This window comes from Lottia gigantea, assembly GCF_000327385.1.
Source record: "Lottia gigantea unplaced genomic scaffold LOTGIsca_20, whole genome shotgun sequence".
Classification (NCBI taxonomy): domain Eukaryota; kingdom Metazoa; phylum Mollusca; class Gastropoda; family Lottiidae; genus Lottia; species Lottia gigantea.
The window spans coordinates 3,184,322-3,201,701 of NW_008708401.1; the positions used below are offsets into that span (position 1 = coordinate 3,184,322).

At 30.7% G+C, this 17,380-nt stretch overlaps 1 protein-coding gene across 1 annotated transcript; it reads right to left on the reverse strand.

The window, feature by feature from the left end:
* Positions 1-2,551: 2,551 nt before the first annotated feature.
* LOTGIDRAFT_187854 (hypothetical protein) lies at positions 2,552-5,455 on the reverse strand. Its single transcript, XM_009053820.1, has 5 exons — positions 5,334-5,455; positions 4,658-4,754; positions 3,993-4,207; positions 3,307-3,447; positions 2,552-2,867 (listed from the first exon to the last, which is right to left on the reverse strand). The coding sequence occupies exons 2-5, from the start codon at positions 4,752-4,754 to the stop codon at positions 2,832-2,834; spliced, it is 489 nt and encodes a 162-aa protein (XP_009052068.1). The 5' UTR covers positions 5,334-5,455; the 3' UTR covers positions 2,552-2,831.
* Between the last annotated feature and the right edge of the window lie 11,925 nt (positions 5,456-17,380).

Genomic DNA, 17,380 nt, shown 5'->3' on the forward strand with positions numbered 1-17,380 from the left:
TTTATAAAATCATGAAATAGGCTCAGCAAATCAGAAGCTATCATATCACATTAAAAGGGTTAAATAGAGTTTTGAATTTATTTTCTATTAGAAGTGCTATCAGTATTATTTTAATTTAATTCATCTCATATTTATAAACTATATTCTTATATATTGTCATTTCTCATAAGAGCATTGATTAGAGGATTAAACCATATTAATCCTGCTTTCATGAAATGACTTGATTTTATTATGAATTGGACACTACAGTAGTTAAATATATAACTGTCCTCTTACTTTTGTTGGTATATCGAATTTAAACAATGGTATTTATATTAATATGAATATCTGCTTCATAATAACAAATACAGTCTTATAATGACTGTATAAATAGAACTTTAGTTACTTAACATAAAATGAAAACGCACTTTGAAAAATTTTCAAATATGTCTAATCGATTTTGCTGGAATCTAGTCTGTATGGTATCAGGAACATGCCAATCTAGTTAGTCCCAATATTATTTCTAATATCAATTATATAAATATTTTAATCAGTGCTAGATATTCTGATATAAAAGGTGTACCTTGATATACCATGGAGTAAATCTTAGTTACATATATAAAAGTCATCAAGAATATGCTGTAGGCTCTAGGCTTGTAAATAGCTGAAAATATGGGCCAATGTATTGTTTTCTCAAAATAGATTTATAAATGGTTTTCAAGTTATAAGTTATATAACAGAATATATTTGGGAATGATTTTGGTATTTTTCTAACTGGTTTCCAAGAACATTTTTGATTATCTGCCAAATTAAATAACTGCCAATTAATGTATATTAATTATAGTTTGAATAATAGCCAACTTATTCCAAGATGAATCAGCAGTCAATCTGCCAGATTTGTTGCTGATTTAAGTTCAGCTCTTTCTTGAACATAATCTTAAAAAACCAACTTGCGAACTTATCTGTCTGGTTTTCATACCACATATCAAATCGGTTTAAAATAAAGCACACAGAGATGTTTGTGTTATTATACATATTTATCTGAAAATTCACTATGATTCTCTAAATTTTCATTGATCTCAACTATTATATTGCTGAGATCCAGTTCAAAAGTATTTCAATACAATTGTTAAATTTTGAAAAGTAGAAGTTTACTTATCAAAGTATAAATTAATATAAAATACTTATGACAAAAAGATAGAATGGCCTCATGATTTCTTTAAGTAAGAAGTTATATTTTGGTCTGATTCTGACACAATACAAGTAAGAAACGTATCATGTATATTGCTAATAAATTGTATTATATATATCATGTATTTATAACTGTATCATAATTATTATTATTATTATTGTGTTCAATTATTATGTTATAATTGTTATGATGTGTTATTAATGTTTATAATCATCCTTATATACATCTTGTCTTATTATGTTTTTATTATTCATATACTGCCAATTATTCCATTTTTCAACATTTGTGATGTCTTGTTACTTCAAAACTTTACAGAGCTGTAGCTGCACAACTGAAAAGTTCTGCTTTAAAGAAGCAAGTTTGGTTAAGCTTACTTCAACAATTGAAGCTTGTTTCCAGCTTTCCAAGAGTAAGAACAGAAAATTTAACAATTCTCAATTAGTGGTATTTATAGTTTTTTGCTTTAAAAATGCTACTTGCTCTGCTTCAAAAAAAAAGACATAAAAGTTAAAATCAAGAATTTGAATATTAGAGAAACATGAACTGATTGGTATGAATTTATGATAAACTTTATTAATAAACCAATCAAGAGTTACATTTACTTGATTTTTTTCAATGATGTAAGCAAAATTTAACCTTAATGTCTCACGTAAGCAGTAAGTTTTCTTCAACATGAACTGTATTGATAAATTGTATTTGATTCTTTGAACACCTATATTTAACCTGCTAACTGTATACCAGAAGTATATTTGTTAAGACAATTGTATTTTGTAATCTATTGTTGTTAATTGTGTGACTCCACTATATCACAGTTGAATTTGTTTCTGCTGTCCATAATTTTGCTTTATCATGCCAAGTTGTCAAATGAAATTAAATCATCAAAACCATAGTATTTGTCTGTTCTTTTATTGTATTTCTATGGCTTGAGCAATGTTCACTTCTCCTAATGTTAGGTTTTGATCAGTGCGTTTAGTTTTGATTCATTCAGCAGTATAAAGTGCTTACTTACTTCTCTCAGTGCCATTGTTGAGAAAAAAATAAATGAAAAGGGTCTTGACTAGATGGGAGTAAAAGGCCCAGGTTGCTACTGGTAGTATACGGTAAGAATTCCTTGGAAGATGAAATCAAATAAGGGAACAAATAACCAGATGACTGGGCACTATCACTTCTGCAGGTTATGAATTAATATTCAATCTTGCTAAAAACAAAAGTAACTGCCCATGTCTGTATTCAAATTGATCCCTTAAGTGCACAAATATCATTGCAAGACAGCAACTGCTGACCACTGTAGGTAGAACTAACTGTATTAATGGCAAGGTTACTGTTACTGAGTAAAAGACTAAAGGAACTTTCATGTACCATTTAAAAAAAACTGACAGCTCCAATTAACATTTTAATTCTGACACACATAAATATTTACACATTACAAAGAACATAAGCTATGTTTTTAAAATTCTAAAATCAAAAAGATTCCAACTTGACTACTGAATTATCAAGGCTTGAAACTGATCTAAAGATAAATGTTTGAATTGATGATAAACATCTGCTTATAATTTTAAGAGCTACAGAAACAATAAATTAAATGTCAGAAGAGATACAATTTGCCATTTTCAGCAAAAAATATTAGTCATTTTGAAACATTTAAAAAATTCAATTATGTTCACTTTTCTTCACACCATTCATTTTCCTTTCTCACCTGAAATAGAAATTTAATCAAGTTTTAAACATGGATATGAAATTAAATACAAGAACAGTTTGAACAACTTCAAGACATCATTCCGACATCACAATAGCATCAACTATTACATCAACAAAACAAGTTGTACGTAATACTGATCATACTTGGTCACGACACATTCTTTCTATGATAGAATTTCAATTTTGTGATATACATTTGGGTACTTATTATAATTTTATTAAGAAATGTACATGCAACCTTTCAATTAACATTGATGACAAAGCCCACCAACCAACAGCAAGACACAAACAAATCATTGACCCATATCGAAAAGTTATATTAAACCAAACAGTGACTGTTTATAGAATAATATCATACTGACATTTTAAATCTTTTATAGTAAAAGCCCATGACATGACGAGAGCTAGAAAATAGTCTTAAATCAATTTTTTTTTACCTGTTCTTCTTCAGCTGGTGTGAAATCATTTTTGATGTTAAAGGTTTTACGAATTTCTTCAGGTGATTTGCCTTTGATCATATTGGCTACAGTTTTACAGGTAACATCTAACAGACCTTTAATATCCAAATAGTTGGCAGCCTACAAATCAAGATAAATCAATACAGTATTTGATTTATATCATTATGTCATAGGATAGTGTCATATTCGTAATAACCATATTATCAGCTTAGGTCAAAAGGTCACAGAGATCATGCCAATACCACAACTGGCTGCCTGGTTCAATAAACTCATCACATAACAGTTATGAAAGTAAGTTGTTCATAGCAAAAGGAATTTAGTTTTCATATAGAGATTGTAAAGAGGTTTTTTAACTTTATTATGTGTCTCGTGGACACCTTTGACCTCTATTTGGGGCATTCCAATTCTTTGTCCAAGGCCTGTGGTATATGCAATTCCAGCGACAGTTATGACGCAACTCCAACAAGAGATTTCTCAAGCAACCTACCACCAGACCACAAAAACATAATATATGTTATCTCCCCTTACAAGATGGTGGCATTTCTTGTTGGTAAATTAAGTTAGTTAGTAATAGTTCTACTACTAGTTCTACTACTATGGTAACTAGAAGACAAACTTTCCTTTGCCACGAAAGAATATGTCATACACCCAATAATTCTACTTACTAAGATGAGTTCAAAAAGGGTTCCCTGATCAACTTTGAGAAATTCAGCATCCCAGGAGCAAATATCATCAGTTCTCTTCTCCTTGTTTTCATCATCTTCTGGTGGTGGGGGGTCATCTTTATGGTAGGTACACCACTGTATCACTTTCTTTAATATGGCAGCATTAACATTGGGTAATGGTACAGGTTCTTCTTCATCTTCATCCATGCCAAGATCTTGAATTGATAATTATCATAATCATTCCTTTCGTACAATTATTTCATGTAACCTAACCACAAGGTCAGAATCTTGGGGATTTAAATGCTTTAAATCTATTAAGCTTATTTGTTTGGCTGAATTCCAGCCAAACATATAAGTCATAATTATCAGTTTGACATAAATGACAAACAAAAAATTTTCTTTTAACAAATACAACAAACTATTGGTGTCACGATTTATACTGGTATAGGAATATAAGCTTATATCGTTAGTAATTAAAAAAATTGAGACTAGATTAAAACAAACACTTTTTATGATGATCAAATCATAAAATTTCCATTCAAAAAATGAAATATTCATGTGACAGTTATCCAATTGAGCCAGTTAGTAGCTGCAATCCTAGGTAATAGGGGGTTTTGTCTGTAGGGGCTTTTGTCTGTCTATCCAATTAATACCTTGAACCTTACCTTCTAACATAGTTTTAATAGTAACTGACTGTTTGGCAATCTCCACATCCACCTCAAATATTTCTCCATCAGAGCTCTGTAGCTTTATACACGGCATCTGAAAAAAATAACATTATAGGTATCAGTTCATTTACTTTATTCACTAACTCTAATTATTGCAACTAGGCTAATCGTTAACTTTTACCTTTTACTACGTGCTTATTGAGACTTTAAGAAACTAATTGCTCATCACAGTCAAGTGCCAAAAATGGTTTATAAAACATTTTATCAAGTAATACAAGAAAAATAGAATTATGTTTAAATAAAACTAAGCTTAGAAATATTCAACTTTCAAGGCAATAGGCTTGTAGATCTAGTAAAAATTAACAATATCATTATTTCAATATGTGACTGAATTAATAGGCAATTATTAGTATTAGATAATCATCAGATCAGTCATATAAAACCATACAATATCAATGGCATCATTTATATATCAATGGCATCATTTGTACTTATAGGAGGCATGTTGAGGTCTAATAAAGCGTATTCCTAGATGTGTAGCAACTTGACAGGTGAACTCTTGTTACTTGGTTTTCTTTTTCCTTTCTAATTCTTCTCTCTCACTTCTAAGTTCTCCCTTCTAAAACGTGAAAAGTTTACCCTATATTTCATAAACAAGTTAAGTAAAACAAACCTTTTCAATCGGATGGATATATAATATTCAAATGTCCGAGATAAATGAATGCTTGCTAATGCTCTATAAATAAATAGCTTACTTTGTTTTAGGTCTATTTTTTCTCAACACAAATCCACCATTAAATATATTGCATTATGGGAAGTACTTCCGCCTTGTAGCCTAGTTGCTATGGTGCAATTACATTAACCCTTTTAACATGATAAATCTTGTCACACCTGCAAAAAGTGAAGTCTCTAATTTTCTTGTCCGTAGGATAAACCGATTTATAGTGTCCTATTTAAAATACTGATTTAATGAAATACAACCACACCCGAATTTAAATTGTATAGCATAATATTAGGTTCTACTAAGCCTATATTGAATTAGGCTATTTATATTAACCCTTGTTGTGCTAGGCCCACATCAGTTGATCGTTTAACGTTTAATATATGACACGTTACGAAGTGTTGCGATTTTTTTATCCGAGAAATGTGAATGTTTTACCTAATGAAAATGTAACATGTCATTCAAATTTAAATGATAGGTCTAGCCTAGACTATCAATTTTGTACAGTAAGAGAGAAATCAATCTTTGTCATTTTTCCTCTAGTGTGCTGCAGATCTCTGGAAAAAAGTCAGCGAAATAATAAGCATTCAATGTAAAATACCGTAAATTTTACAGGAACAGTCTTTAATATTAGTATTCTTGATACTCTGCCATGATATATTATAAAGATATGACATATTATTATGATAGAAAAAGAAAATGAAATTTATAGCTTGAAGAATATGTGAATATTTGAAGGGATAATACAATTTTCGTCCAGTTATACTAGCTCTGAAGACTAAAAAATAGAATATTATCTTCGACCATCGGTATCGTTGCTTTACAGTCAACCAGATAGTTGTAGTCTGTAGCTTCAAATTATTAGTATTGAAGGGAGGTAAATCTATTTAATTAGTGAAAGGAAGTGACAGTGATTGGCGCGTTGAGCTCATAACATTAAACATGGCGGGTGTGTTGTTATTATTTTTTCTTAAAAGAATTATTAATCATAATAATGTAATTCAAAATTTCACTCTACTGCATTCATACATTCAAAATCGTATCTAATTTTTGCTTTATCTTTCTTTTTCATATTTCCCTCGATCTATCGACACAGACTCGAGACAAGTGAGTAATATTTTACTTATCAATTGCTATCAATCAATCCAAATCATTTACTCATTTGGTTTCTTTTTGTATTGAATTGAACGACCCAATATTTGAAAGTCAAGTGTTATGACTAATGATAACCCAAATATATCCATTATTGATGGGTTGGGCTAAACATTCCCATGGGGCACACTACTTGAAAAACTTGTACAGTCAACCAGACACATGGAGCGCTGGCACTGTCTGATTTTTTAACTTGAATTTGGTGCCATTGTTGGTTGGTTTCAGTCCAGATATAGTTTTGTGTCAAGAAAATAGAATTAAACTAAACTTATTTCATGTCTACTAATGCACAATAGTGTAATGGTCGACAAATATACTAGCAATTAGGTACAATTAGTCTTCTTCAGTACCGGTATTAAATATCATAATAAATGTTTCTGATAATCTTGTGCCTTAGGTCAAGAGTTTTTATTACATGGGTTTGAATTTAGTTATTCCTATCAATTACTTGAAAGATTGTATTTTTGAAACTGATATAAATTAGATCTCATTAACTACCCTACTCTTAGTTAAAAATGATCTATCACAATCCCATAAAAGGGATGGGAGGGAAAACGACATATTTCATTCCAATTTGATGACTTTTGAAGAACCAGAATGTTTTTGCACTACATGATTTAGCATCATGTAATAATTGATATCTCACATTTGTTTTCAGTCTTGTGCCAATTTATCATAGCTAATTTTGAAAGATGGGATGGCTTCCATTGAATCTTATAAGAAAAATCAAAGGTCCATAATTAGGATTATAAAAACATCTTTTTGACTTTATTTTGGTAACAAATCTGCCTTTTATTGGGAAAATGTATTTACTTTTATATCATTTGAGTTACTCATCTTGCCTTTATTCACAGCCAGTCAATTTACTACATGTAGGTATTTTGTCATCTTGAAGGTAACATTCTTCAAAAAACAGATATGATTTGGTCATAAATTTGTTATTTGGCGTTTGGAAATTCCTATCAGACAGAACTGGCACATAGTAAAGTTGCCAACATTAACATGAATCTTAGCATTTAAGTCCTTTATTAGTTGAATGCCTTTCTATCTGTGAAGTCATGGGTTTATTTTTGAGTTTTACTGTGTGAGTTGTTAGTGTAGATGATTATATTTCAGGTCTCAATTACTCATTCAGTATAATTAACAGTTTATTTTTAAGGGAATAAAAACATAATTTTTGTGTGCATCAGGAATAAATGAAACTTATATTTGCACGGCTCTGATTTCTGGTCTGATGTGTGTGATATTGGCACCGATAATTCAAGAAAAACTTGAAACAGCAGATTTTGATGTCATTATTCCCAAAGGTTGCTTGCAAAAGGGTATGGTAAATTGAAATGGTACAAGAAGTGTTTCCAATACAATTTGTTCTGAATTTCTTTACACAGGTTTGCAGGTGTCAAATAGTTATCATGTAATTTTGTGGTTATGTCCCTTTCATTAAACAATGTAATTGCAGAAGTTAAAATTGATTATTATTATCATGAGTTATTGTCCTTGATGTAGGTCAGTAGTGTAAGTTGACTTTTAACCTCTGTCCGGTCTTATAACAAATATTTGGTATTTTCTCCTTTAATTCTTATGTCCTCCCAGTGCATGGTTATTGTCAATTGTCATTGTTCCATTGTTTTGTTTTATTTCAAGGCCTACATTATGTATTGTTCTTGCTTTGTTTTTTGTTTAGTTTAACTGCTGCTTACAAATTTACAATAGAAAGAGACCATATTTAAAAAGGAATTTCATTTCATGCATTCTTTTAATAAAAGGGCATTTATTGAGCTTAACCGCTTATTTCTAACAATTCAAAATTTCACATAAAGGGTTCTATTCCATTACCATTTTAGAGATAACTGTAATTTTAGGTCATTTTATGTCAGACAGTGTGTATTGATTTTTTTGGGAAAGATTCTGCAAAGGATGAACTACATGTGGTTATTTTGAATTGACCCCTTTTCCCATGCCATGTTCTCTGTCCATTCTTCATAAGCTTGTCATAATAATAATGATAAGTTTACACATAAATTTTAATAAACAGCTTTTTATGAAGTATCTTCTTATATTATTAAAATGAGTACTAGTGTCCCTCCCCTCTCTACTCTTTCATGGTAACTCTTGCCAGTCAGACTGTAATCTACTGACTAAACATATCATTAGACAAGAGAACGAGAGTGAAGAAAGCCGTCTGCTATCAGTGTGCTGGCTGTCTGAAGAAAACCAGTTGTGAAATAGTGAATATCTATTGTATAAATCATAAGTGATTATAGGTCATAATTTATATAGGATACCATAAAATGTTATCAGTTCCGACCAAATATGTGAAGATTTTCCTTTTCCACTTATAAATATATCTACTCAAATATAATCATCTTGACAACACATTGCATGTTGGTGAGTTCGACTAGACAATAGAACTGTGAATGTGGTTTCTATGAAGATAAATGGTTTATTCTGGTATCTGATTTTTGATGGATGTTAATTTGGATGTATGACATTTTGTTGTGAGATGTTTTTAGACAACTGTAGACTTGTAACTAGTCAATAAGCTCAGGATAAAAGGATTCTGTGACCTTACTTTCTTTTATGTTTCATCACTTGACAAATATTACACACATCAAAGGCTATTGTGTTGATACTTGAATAATCTTTTATTTGTGCATTTTTTAACCTTACAGTTTTTATTTTCCTTCTCCAGCACAAAAAAGACAGCTGGCTTCGATGAATGAATCTCTCATTTAAGAGTTGTGAAAATTCTTGAGCTTTATCTCAACTTATCATTTTGAAAATCTACGCATTTAACATTTTGTTTTGAAACATATTTGGATAAAAATCAAGATTTATGTTAAGCGCTGCAAATAATACCACTGTTGAATATCGAAATATACATGATTTGGATGTGTTGTGGAAAAACAAGTGATGTTTTGATATAAATGTGTCATTTTATGGTGTTCCACTTAACCTTGTACAGGAAACACTTTTTTAGTTAATAGTACTTTCATGACCCTGTGAATTAATTAGTAAGTTTGTCTGTGAGAGTGAAATATCTAACAGAATGGCTGAAAGTCAGAATAATAGTGGTAGTAGTTCTCCTTCTACTCCGTCACCCGGAAATATACGACGAATAACTTCCAAACCAGGTGAAATGTCGTTTGGTAAATTACTAACATCACCTTCACCACTGGTAAGTTGAACCAAGTTAAAATATTCGCTACAGTAAAATATAATATCATCATACAGATACCAATATACTTACCAGGTGTTTTTTTGTTTAAACTTTCAGGTGTTTTTCTTGCATTAACAGGTGTTCAGATTTCAGGCTAATATGAATGAATATTGCTGTTAATAATTCCAGTAATGGACCTAAAAATGAAGGGCTTTTTTGTAAAATATCTTAAGTTCTTTTTGAATCTGAAATTCTTTTGCTTTTTATTAGTAGTAGATAACATTGTTTAGGAGCTAAGGATACAGTCACTTAGATAGTTGTTTTAGCAAATAAGTAAAGTTACATACAATATCACTGTCCTTTAAATTCCAATTGACCACTTTAAGGACTACTAATTGATTTTAGCTCAGTTCTACTTGGTCAAAGTCTGAATTTATCAAGCATCTTCAAATGAAACTTTCCAATGGCTGACCATAATATGATCAACACTATATTCGAAGGTTTGGATAAATTGTTAGTGTCTTCTGAATGTAGTTCAATTTCCAATCAATCAGTAGAGATTAGATACTTTGTCCTTCTCATTGATTGAATTCTACTAGTTTCCTTCCAGACCAGGTCTTGAACTCTTTCTTATTAATGAAATGTATAGAATATAGTTCTTTGTTGCTCTCCTGTGAGAGGTTTAGCTTCTCCATCAAAACAAATGGTCAATGTCAAACTTGGACTGTAAGTCAAGTACACAACACATGATAGTCAGATAGCATCATCCAATGTATATAACTTTTGCAAATGCATGAATTTTGTTTTTGGTTTGATATTCTCTTGCCAAACTTTTCCTTTTTTGAGGCAAAAAGTCTGTCTACTCTAAAAAATTTGTCAATTGTTTTCTTGTCACTTCCTGTTCATTGTGATGATAAAGTATAGAGGATATATATAGATGTAAAATATGATTAAATTTGAAAAGGGTAAAAGAGTTAGTAATTTTCTTATCAATCTAATAAATTAAAGAATATTGCAGATCTTGACAAGTAGCCAGAATTTAACTTGCATAGTTTACTTTAATCATGTACTATTTCAATTATAAACTTATCAAGATATGGGTTACTGGTATTTTATATATAGACATATTATATTATTGATACTTCAGAACTTTACGTTGTGCAGTTGAGTGACTTACATTGCAAATATTTGAAGGTTTAACTTGCTAAAATTGTACAGTTTTAGAGTGAGGACGGAAGTCAAGCTAAAACGTAAGGGTTTTGTGATCCAAAAATCTGTTTTGAATCTATTATGCACCAGCAAAATCATCTTCACAATTTCAAGCTATTACGAACTTCAAACTTATACCTTGACTGCAATAGCCATTTTGATTACGTATGTTAGCGAATACAGCCAATTAGAGTCCTCCAGCAAAAGTCTGAAAACAAAAAGCCATGTCTACTGTCTGTCAAGGGCTATGATTGACTATATTCTGTGGTGTACAATCCAATCATAACCACTGCATTCTGACATATTAAAGATGATGTTCACTGTTGACCTAACAGGTTTAAAACAGATTTTTATTCAGACTTATTCAAGATTATAGGATACCATAAAATGTTATCAGTTCCGACCAAATATGTGAAGATTTTCCTTTTCCGCTTATAAATGTATCTACTCAAATATAATACAAGAAAGGTGGCTGTTGCACTCAAGGTATAAGATGAAGTTTGTAATAGTTTGACATATTGAAGATGATGTTCACTGTTGACCTAACAGGTTCAGAACAGATTTTTATTCAAACTTATTCAAGATTACCAGTATGCAGACAGATTGATAGAGATTAGAACTCATAAAATTTATCATTTTTCATCCATATCTTGTAACTATGCAAACAATGTCAAAAGATTCCATAATATTCTGAAATTAACTTAAAGTTCCCATAATCTCGTGTCATTTGTGACTTTGTAAACATTTCTGTGAATGTAATGTTGTTAATGACTTGGCTTTTTAAAAATGAGGGTTGTAGCAGACGTGTAATATGAAAATGATGAAAATCTAGATCTCAACCAACTCAGTGAAATTTTACATCCTGCAAAATGTGTATTTTCTGATGAGTATTTGTAAATGATGGAAGATAGCCTCTTAGAGTAGAAAAAAGGAGCTTGAAATTGGAGTATTTCCTATGTTGGTGTGAAACTTTGATAATATTGGATGAATTATGTCTTGGGATGGGTTCTTATATAAACATCTCAAGTAGATTATATGTCTATAAGGCTTGGCTTAAACTTGACTAAATCATAGTTCAATTCATAGAAGATAGGTCAAAGTTATACTGCCATATTACTCAATCACTCTTTGACTGGGTGGCTAAGTTCCCCAGAAAATCACATATTTTCCTGCAAATTTTCATCTTGTATGATAATTTAAAATCCGAAGTAGTTATGCCCATTTGCCAATCAAGGAAGTAAAGCCATGTAGAAAATCAGAAATTTGAAAAAGTGTCTTGTCTTGATATAAGAATAAATGAAAAAGAAAATGAAACCAATGCACAATTTTTTTTGAATACGATATATGGCTGAAAATTAAGCATTGAAATTCTGAAAGGACAATTTTTATTCAGCTGAACAAGCCAAATTATCAGAGGTTTTAATCCTGAAGCAAAAGTCTCAAAGAAGCTTGATTTATATTAAGTAAGTTAATGACATCACATTTTCTTACATGTTTGAAATTCTGTGCTGTAACCTAATATATCATATAAGGCATATAAATGTGTGCAGACATTTTTATCTGAAGTTGAGATTTTATGTTCAACACATTGTAATGAAAAATAAGCAAACCATTGTATAAAATATACACTTAGTTTCTATGTCAACAACTTGATCTTCTTAACTTTCATCAACATTAAATAATAAGACAAATGGCTTATATTAGATAGTTTCTGTTTCAGCAGACACAATACTGGACCTGTTTTCTTTTCCTTGCATCTTTTGATGAGTCAACATTCATTGTTTTGTGAGATTTATGTCTTATTTTGAAATGAACAACTTGTTGACAAAATATCATAAGCTTACGTAATTCCTTGATCTGTTAGAAACTGGTAGAAAAATTCTTTGTATTTTTAGTTTTATTAAGCACATTTCTATAACAATTTCAAAAATTTGTCCATAATCCATTTTCCTATCCTTGTTCTTTGACTCTATAGTTGAAATGGATGCAATACAGTACCAAATTTGAATATGCCAGATACCATTAATATCCTTGTTGGGTTGTCTTTCTTGTCATTCTTATCAACTGGCATGCAGATGTGATTGTTTTTGATACAGAATAACTAGTTTTTGTAGATATTTTCATTTTGGTTTTAATCTACAGTGTTTTAAAGAAAATGTGTTAATTTTCTGTGGCGGTAATATTTCTAATTCTCTATTTTTTTTTTACTATAGTAAGGTATAAATTCATAATAAGAAACAATAGAAATGACAATGTAAATTTCATATTTTTTGACTTATTCCAGTCAACTCAACTGTAATTGTGTACTGAAAATCCAGGGAAAAATCAATGCCAAGAGGTCTGGCCAAGGATCAGCTGGAGGTAGAATTCATGTTAATCTCAGTGCCTTAGTTGTTATATTTGTAAAAAAAAATGTTTGTCTGTTCTATCTAACTCTCTTTTAATGTCCATAGATTATCTCATCTGATTTCAGCACAGTTGGGTAACCCTTTGTTGTACTTGGGTGAAAGATTTTTAACCTGTATAGACCATCAACAATGTACTTATTCTAGATACAGGTTCACGTGTTATAATGAATCATGGAAGTGGGGGTGTAATAGGTTAAAATAGTTGTAAACAATTCAGATAAAAGATAATTATTTAAATTAAACCTTGTAGAAAATAATTAACATATGATCTTATTACTATACATTAGGTGGTTTTGCTTTAGCTTGTAATTATTTGTACTGAAACACCTGATACCACTGTATTCAATCTAATATTGGTAATCTGTTCAAGATCAATTCCATTGAGATCTGACTTATGGGTTGATAAGAGTGCTGGATGTTGTCAATCATATCATGCTGCGATACAACAGATATGTCTCTATACGATCGCTATGGCACAATATATGAGATAAAAAAATAACACTTCAAAAATGTTGATTCCCGATTGTTCTGTTAAAATGATACCTTTTCCTTCAGGTTTTAATATGTGAAAGGAATAGAAAATAATTCACATACTAACACATTCTAATACAGCTATCTCTATAAGGATTGAGTTCTTTGTATTGATCTCTATACATGTCAGAGCACCTTCAGAAAGTTTTTGCATTAAATTTTCTAACTATTGGCTTTAGTTATGAATCTGAAACAGCCTTGTGTTAGCTATTTTTCCTGATTTTTAATCTGCCAGAACATTGATGGTGTATGTTGATCAATAATTTGAATCAGAAATTGATTATAAAGAATACTGATAGTAATGATAGTTATCTAGATATCAGAACAGTAAAGAGTTTATCACTAGTTAGTTAATGGAACCCAGGTCTGGTATTGATTCAATTTCTCGCCTTCAGGTTTCCTTAATATTATCTTATAGTTTGATCATCAATTCCCAATTCCCAGACCAACACAATATACTCATTTCACCTGAAACCATTATTCACACATCAAACAGTTTCTACAAGACATGACAATCTTTTCTTGAGCTAGTTCTTTCAAATATGCCATGATTTCTTCCTGAAAACATTGATCAATAATTTTGTCTCTGTAAGTTGCTAAAGTCATAAGAGAGTCTTCTAGGATTGTTTTATATTATTAGACATAAAAAAAGTGTCCTGTTTTGAGGATGAGACAGAAATCCTAGGTCATGTTACTAAAGATTTCACAAATAGAAATAACTAGGCAAATTGGTGCCAAGCAGACTGAGATAGTAAAGCAAAACACTCTGTTGCTACATTGGCACCAATTTGCCTACAGTAATTTCTATTTTTTGAGGTTTTTAGTCACGCTGATTTTAAATAAGACTAAAACTACCATGTGAAACTCAATTGAAAATTACTGAGAGTAAGTTGCAGACATTCCTAATTTGGAAGAATTAATCTTCATTAGCCTAATGGTAAGTTTTGTTCAGCAGGTGTATCACGTATCTGTTCTATGTATCTTATTGATTAAAACTGTGATGCACTAAAGTAATCAGTTGGTTGTTTGATGTTATACAACTAAATATTGTCTGTAACTGATGTTTAATATCATTATGACTCACTGATAACAGCCCCCTTTAATCAATATACTACCTGTTAGGGTTCTTAATTCTTTTTACCTGTTAATGAAAGGAAAGTCAGGTGTGATTTGTACATTTATTTTATTGGATGCACTTATTTCTGTATTGTCAAATGTAGCAAAAGAGAATAAATCACAGATTCTTGAGGATCCTTTCTATTCAGCTGGTTCTTGCCTAAACCTTATTGCATTGATCTTTCCTGGATTATCCTATTCACATAAACTGGGTTGACTGGTATCTTTAGCAAATGCTAATATTAATTTATAACGTGCGACCACCATTTGTTCAATTTAAACCTTTCAAATGAATTCCAATTTAAACCTTTCAAATGAATTCAAATGCCTACACTCTAATCAACAGATTCATGTGTCCTCAAATCAGAGATGTAAGACTTTCGGAAATTTCCAGAATCCTGGATATGGAAATAAGTTGCAGATTCATTTATTTTCCAGATAAGAAGTGCAAAACACTTCGTTGCCCACGCTTCTCAAAAGTTCCAGAAATGAATTCAAAGGTCACTTACATCTCTGTCAAATACAACACTCAGATAATTATTGCTGATTTGCATAGACTGTGACCAAGATTGAGGATCTACAATATGTCTTCAATTTATTTCATAAGCTCTTGCATCAGATGGTGTTTTACAGCCAACTTTATGCTAGCGAATTCAAATCCAGAAATGTTTATTTTCTTGAATTCTAACTGAAGGAAGACTAATTTAATTAACTAGAAGTAGTTAGTTGGTGTTTAAAGTAAATGATCATGTCTTCCTACCTTAATGCTTACTTAATGGCTAATTTGTTAGTTTTTAGCAGTTGCATCAATTTGTTTAATATCAATCAATGTCAAAAAACTTCCTTCTTACATTTTTTATCACCTGTTATATTTTAATATTTAAACTAAAATGAAATCAGTGTTGTATTTTAATGTTACTGTTCATTTCAAAACTTCCAGATGGGTAAATTAATTGAGCTGAAAATTGCCAGTTTCTGATTTGCTGTCTTTTTTTAAAATTGTTCTTGTTTTTGTGGGTTACCTTATTAAAAATTTCTTCAAGCAAAAAAAATTTGATAGATCATAAGAAGTTCAAAATGAGAAAGATTTAAGACTTATGGAGCTTGGGTGGCTCTTTCAAATTTGAAAGGCATATATAGAGCTCATCACTCTTTTCAGAATTAAAAACTAAGTTTTTGATGATGTCACTTATCACAAAGGGCCTTATGTGATACAAGAGTATTTTGAGATTGGTGACATCACTAATTTTTTTGTAGAATTGCAGGAACAACAGACGTCTGATTGAAAATTGGAATGATGCAAATTGATGCTACTTATATCCCCTACACCATACAAAATTTAGAAAACCTCTTTACAATTCCTTTAAGAGTTTAAATCCAACTGATTTTAAATGAGAATTATATTCAAAGAAGTAACTTGACATGTTTGAAGAAAACGTTTTGTCCCACTCATTAAAACATTTTTTATTGTCTGAATGTCACTTAGATTCCTATTTCATTTATCAAAAGATTGTGTTTAAAAAGATTGCATGAAAAATACTGAGTAGTCAAATTACACTTTGAAGTGAGGAGACCTCTTATATGAAAAATAATAGTTTGAAATAATAAGGTTAAGTGAAAACGGCTAGGTTCATTATTAGAATCAAAGTTCCTCGAGAATTTTAAAGTTTACAAGTTTCTTGTACATGATGCATGCTAGAGGTAGTGATATGAAAAGTTATTCGGATGGAATGAAGTCTGGTGAACAGGATCAGTGTGCTATAAGACGTTCTTTGAGTCTGAAATCAAGGAGTTCTAAATCAAGTCAGGTCAGACTAAAGTTTTGGACATTTTGCATGCTTATGTTTTATTTTATAAGCTTAATATAACACAGAATAGGTCATTATCATGACATTTTTCTGTGTATTCATTGATATATTAAAACCTAATCTGAGGGTGTTTATAATGCTGACAAATAGAATATACAACATTTGCATTTGGAATTTTGACTTTGTCGTATGAAATAACTGGTTGTTGAAAATGTCAGATCAGCAAAAAAGTGAATCAACAGCCCTGCTGATATCTGACTAGAATATGGTCAATTTAGCTGCATTTACACTGCAACTATGATCTGTTCACTTCAACTGAGACAGTTTTTAAGGCAGTGTAAACGCTGCTTATGAGTAATAGTTGTTGCATTTTACCCTATCTTTAGTATACTTATCCACATTCTGTTGAATATTTGTCAGTTCATGGCCCTACCTTTTATGTGAACAAATTATATTGACTTATTCAACCAATTAATTGAATAAAAGTGGAAGATGAAAGGGTTGCTGTATATCAAGTATATGTTGAGATGGTTTTGGATGAAGTTTGTTGTTTGAATGTTAAGAAGTTTGATGACAAATGGTGGAGGACATCGTTCTATGTCATCTTACTTTATC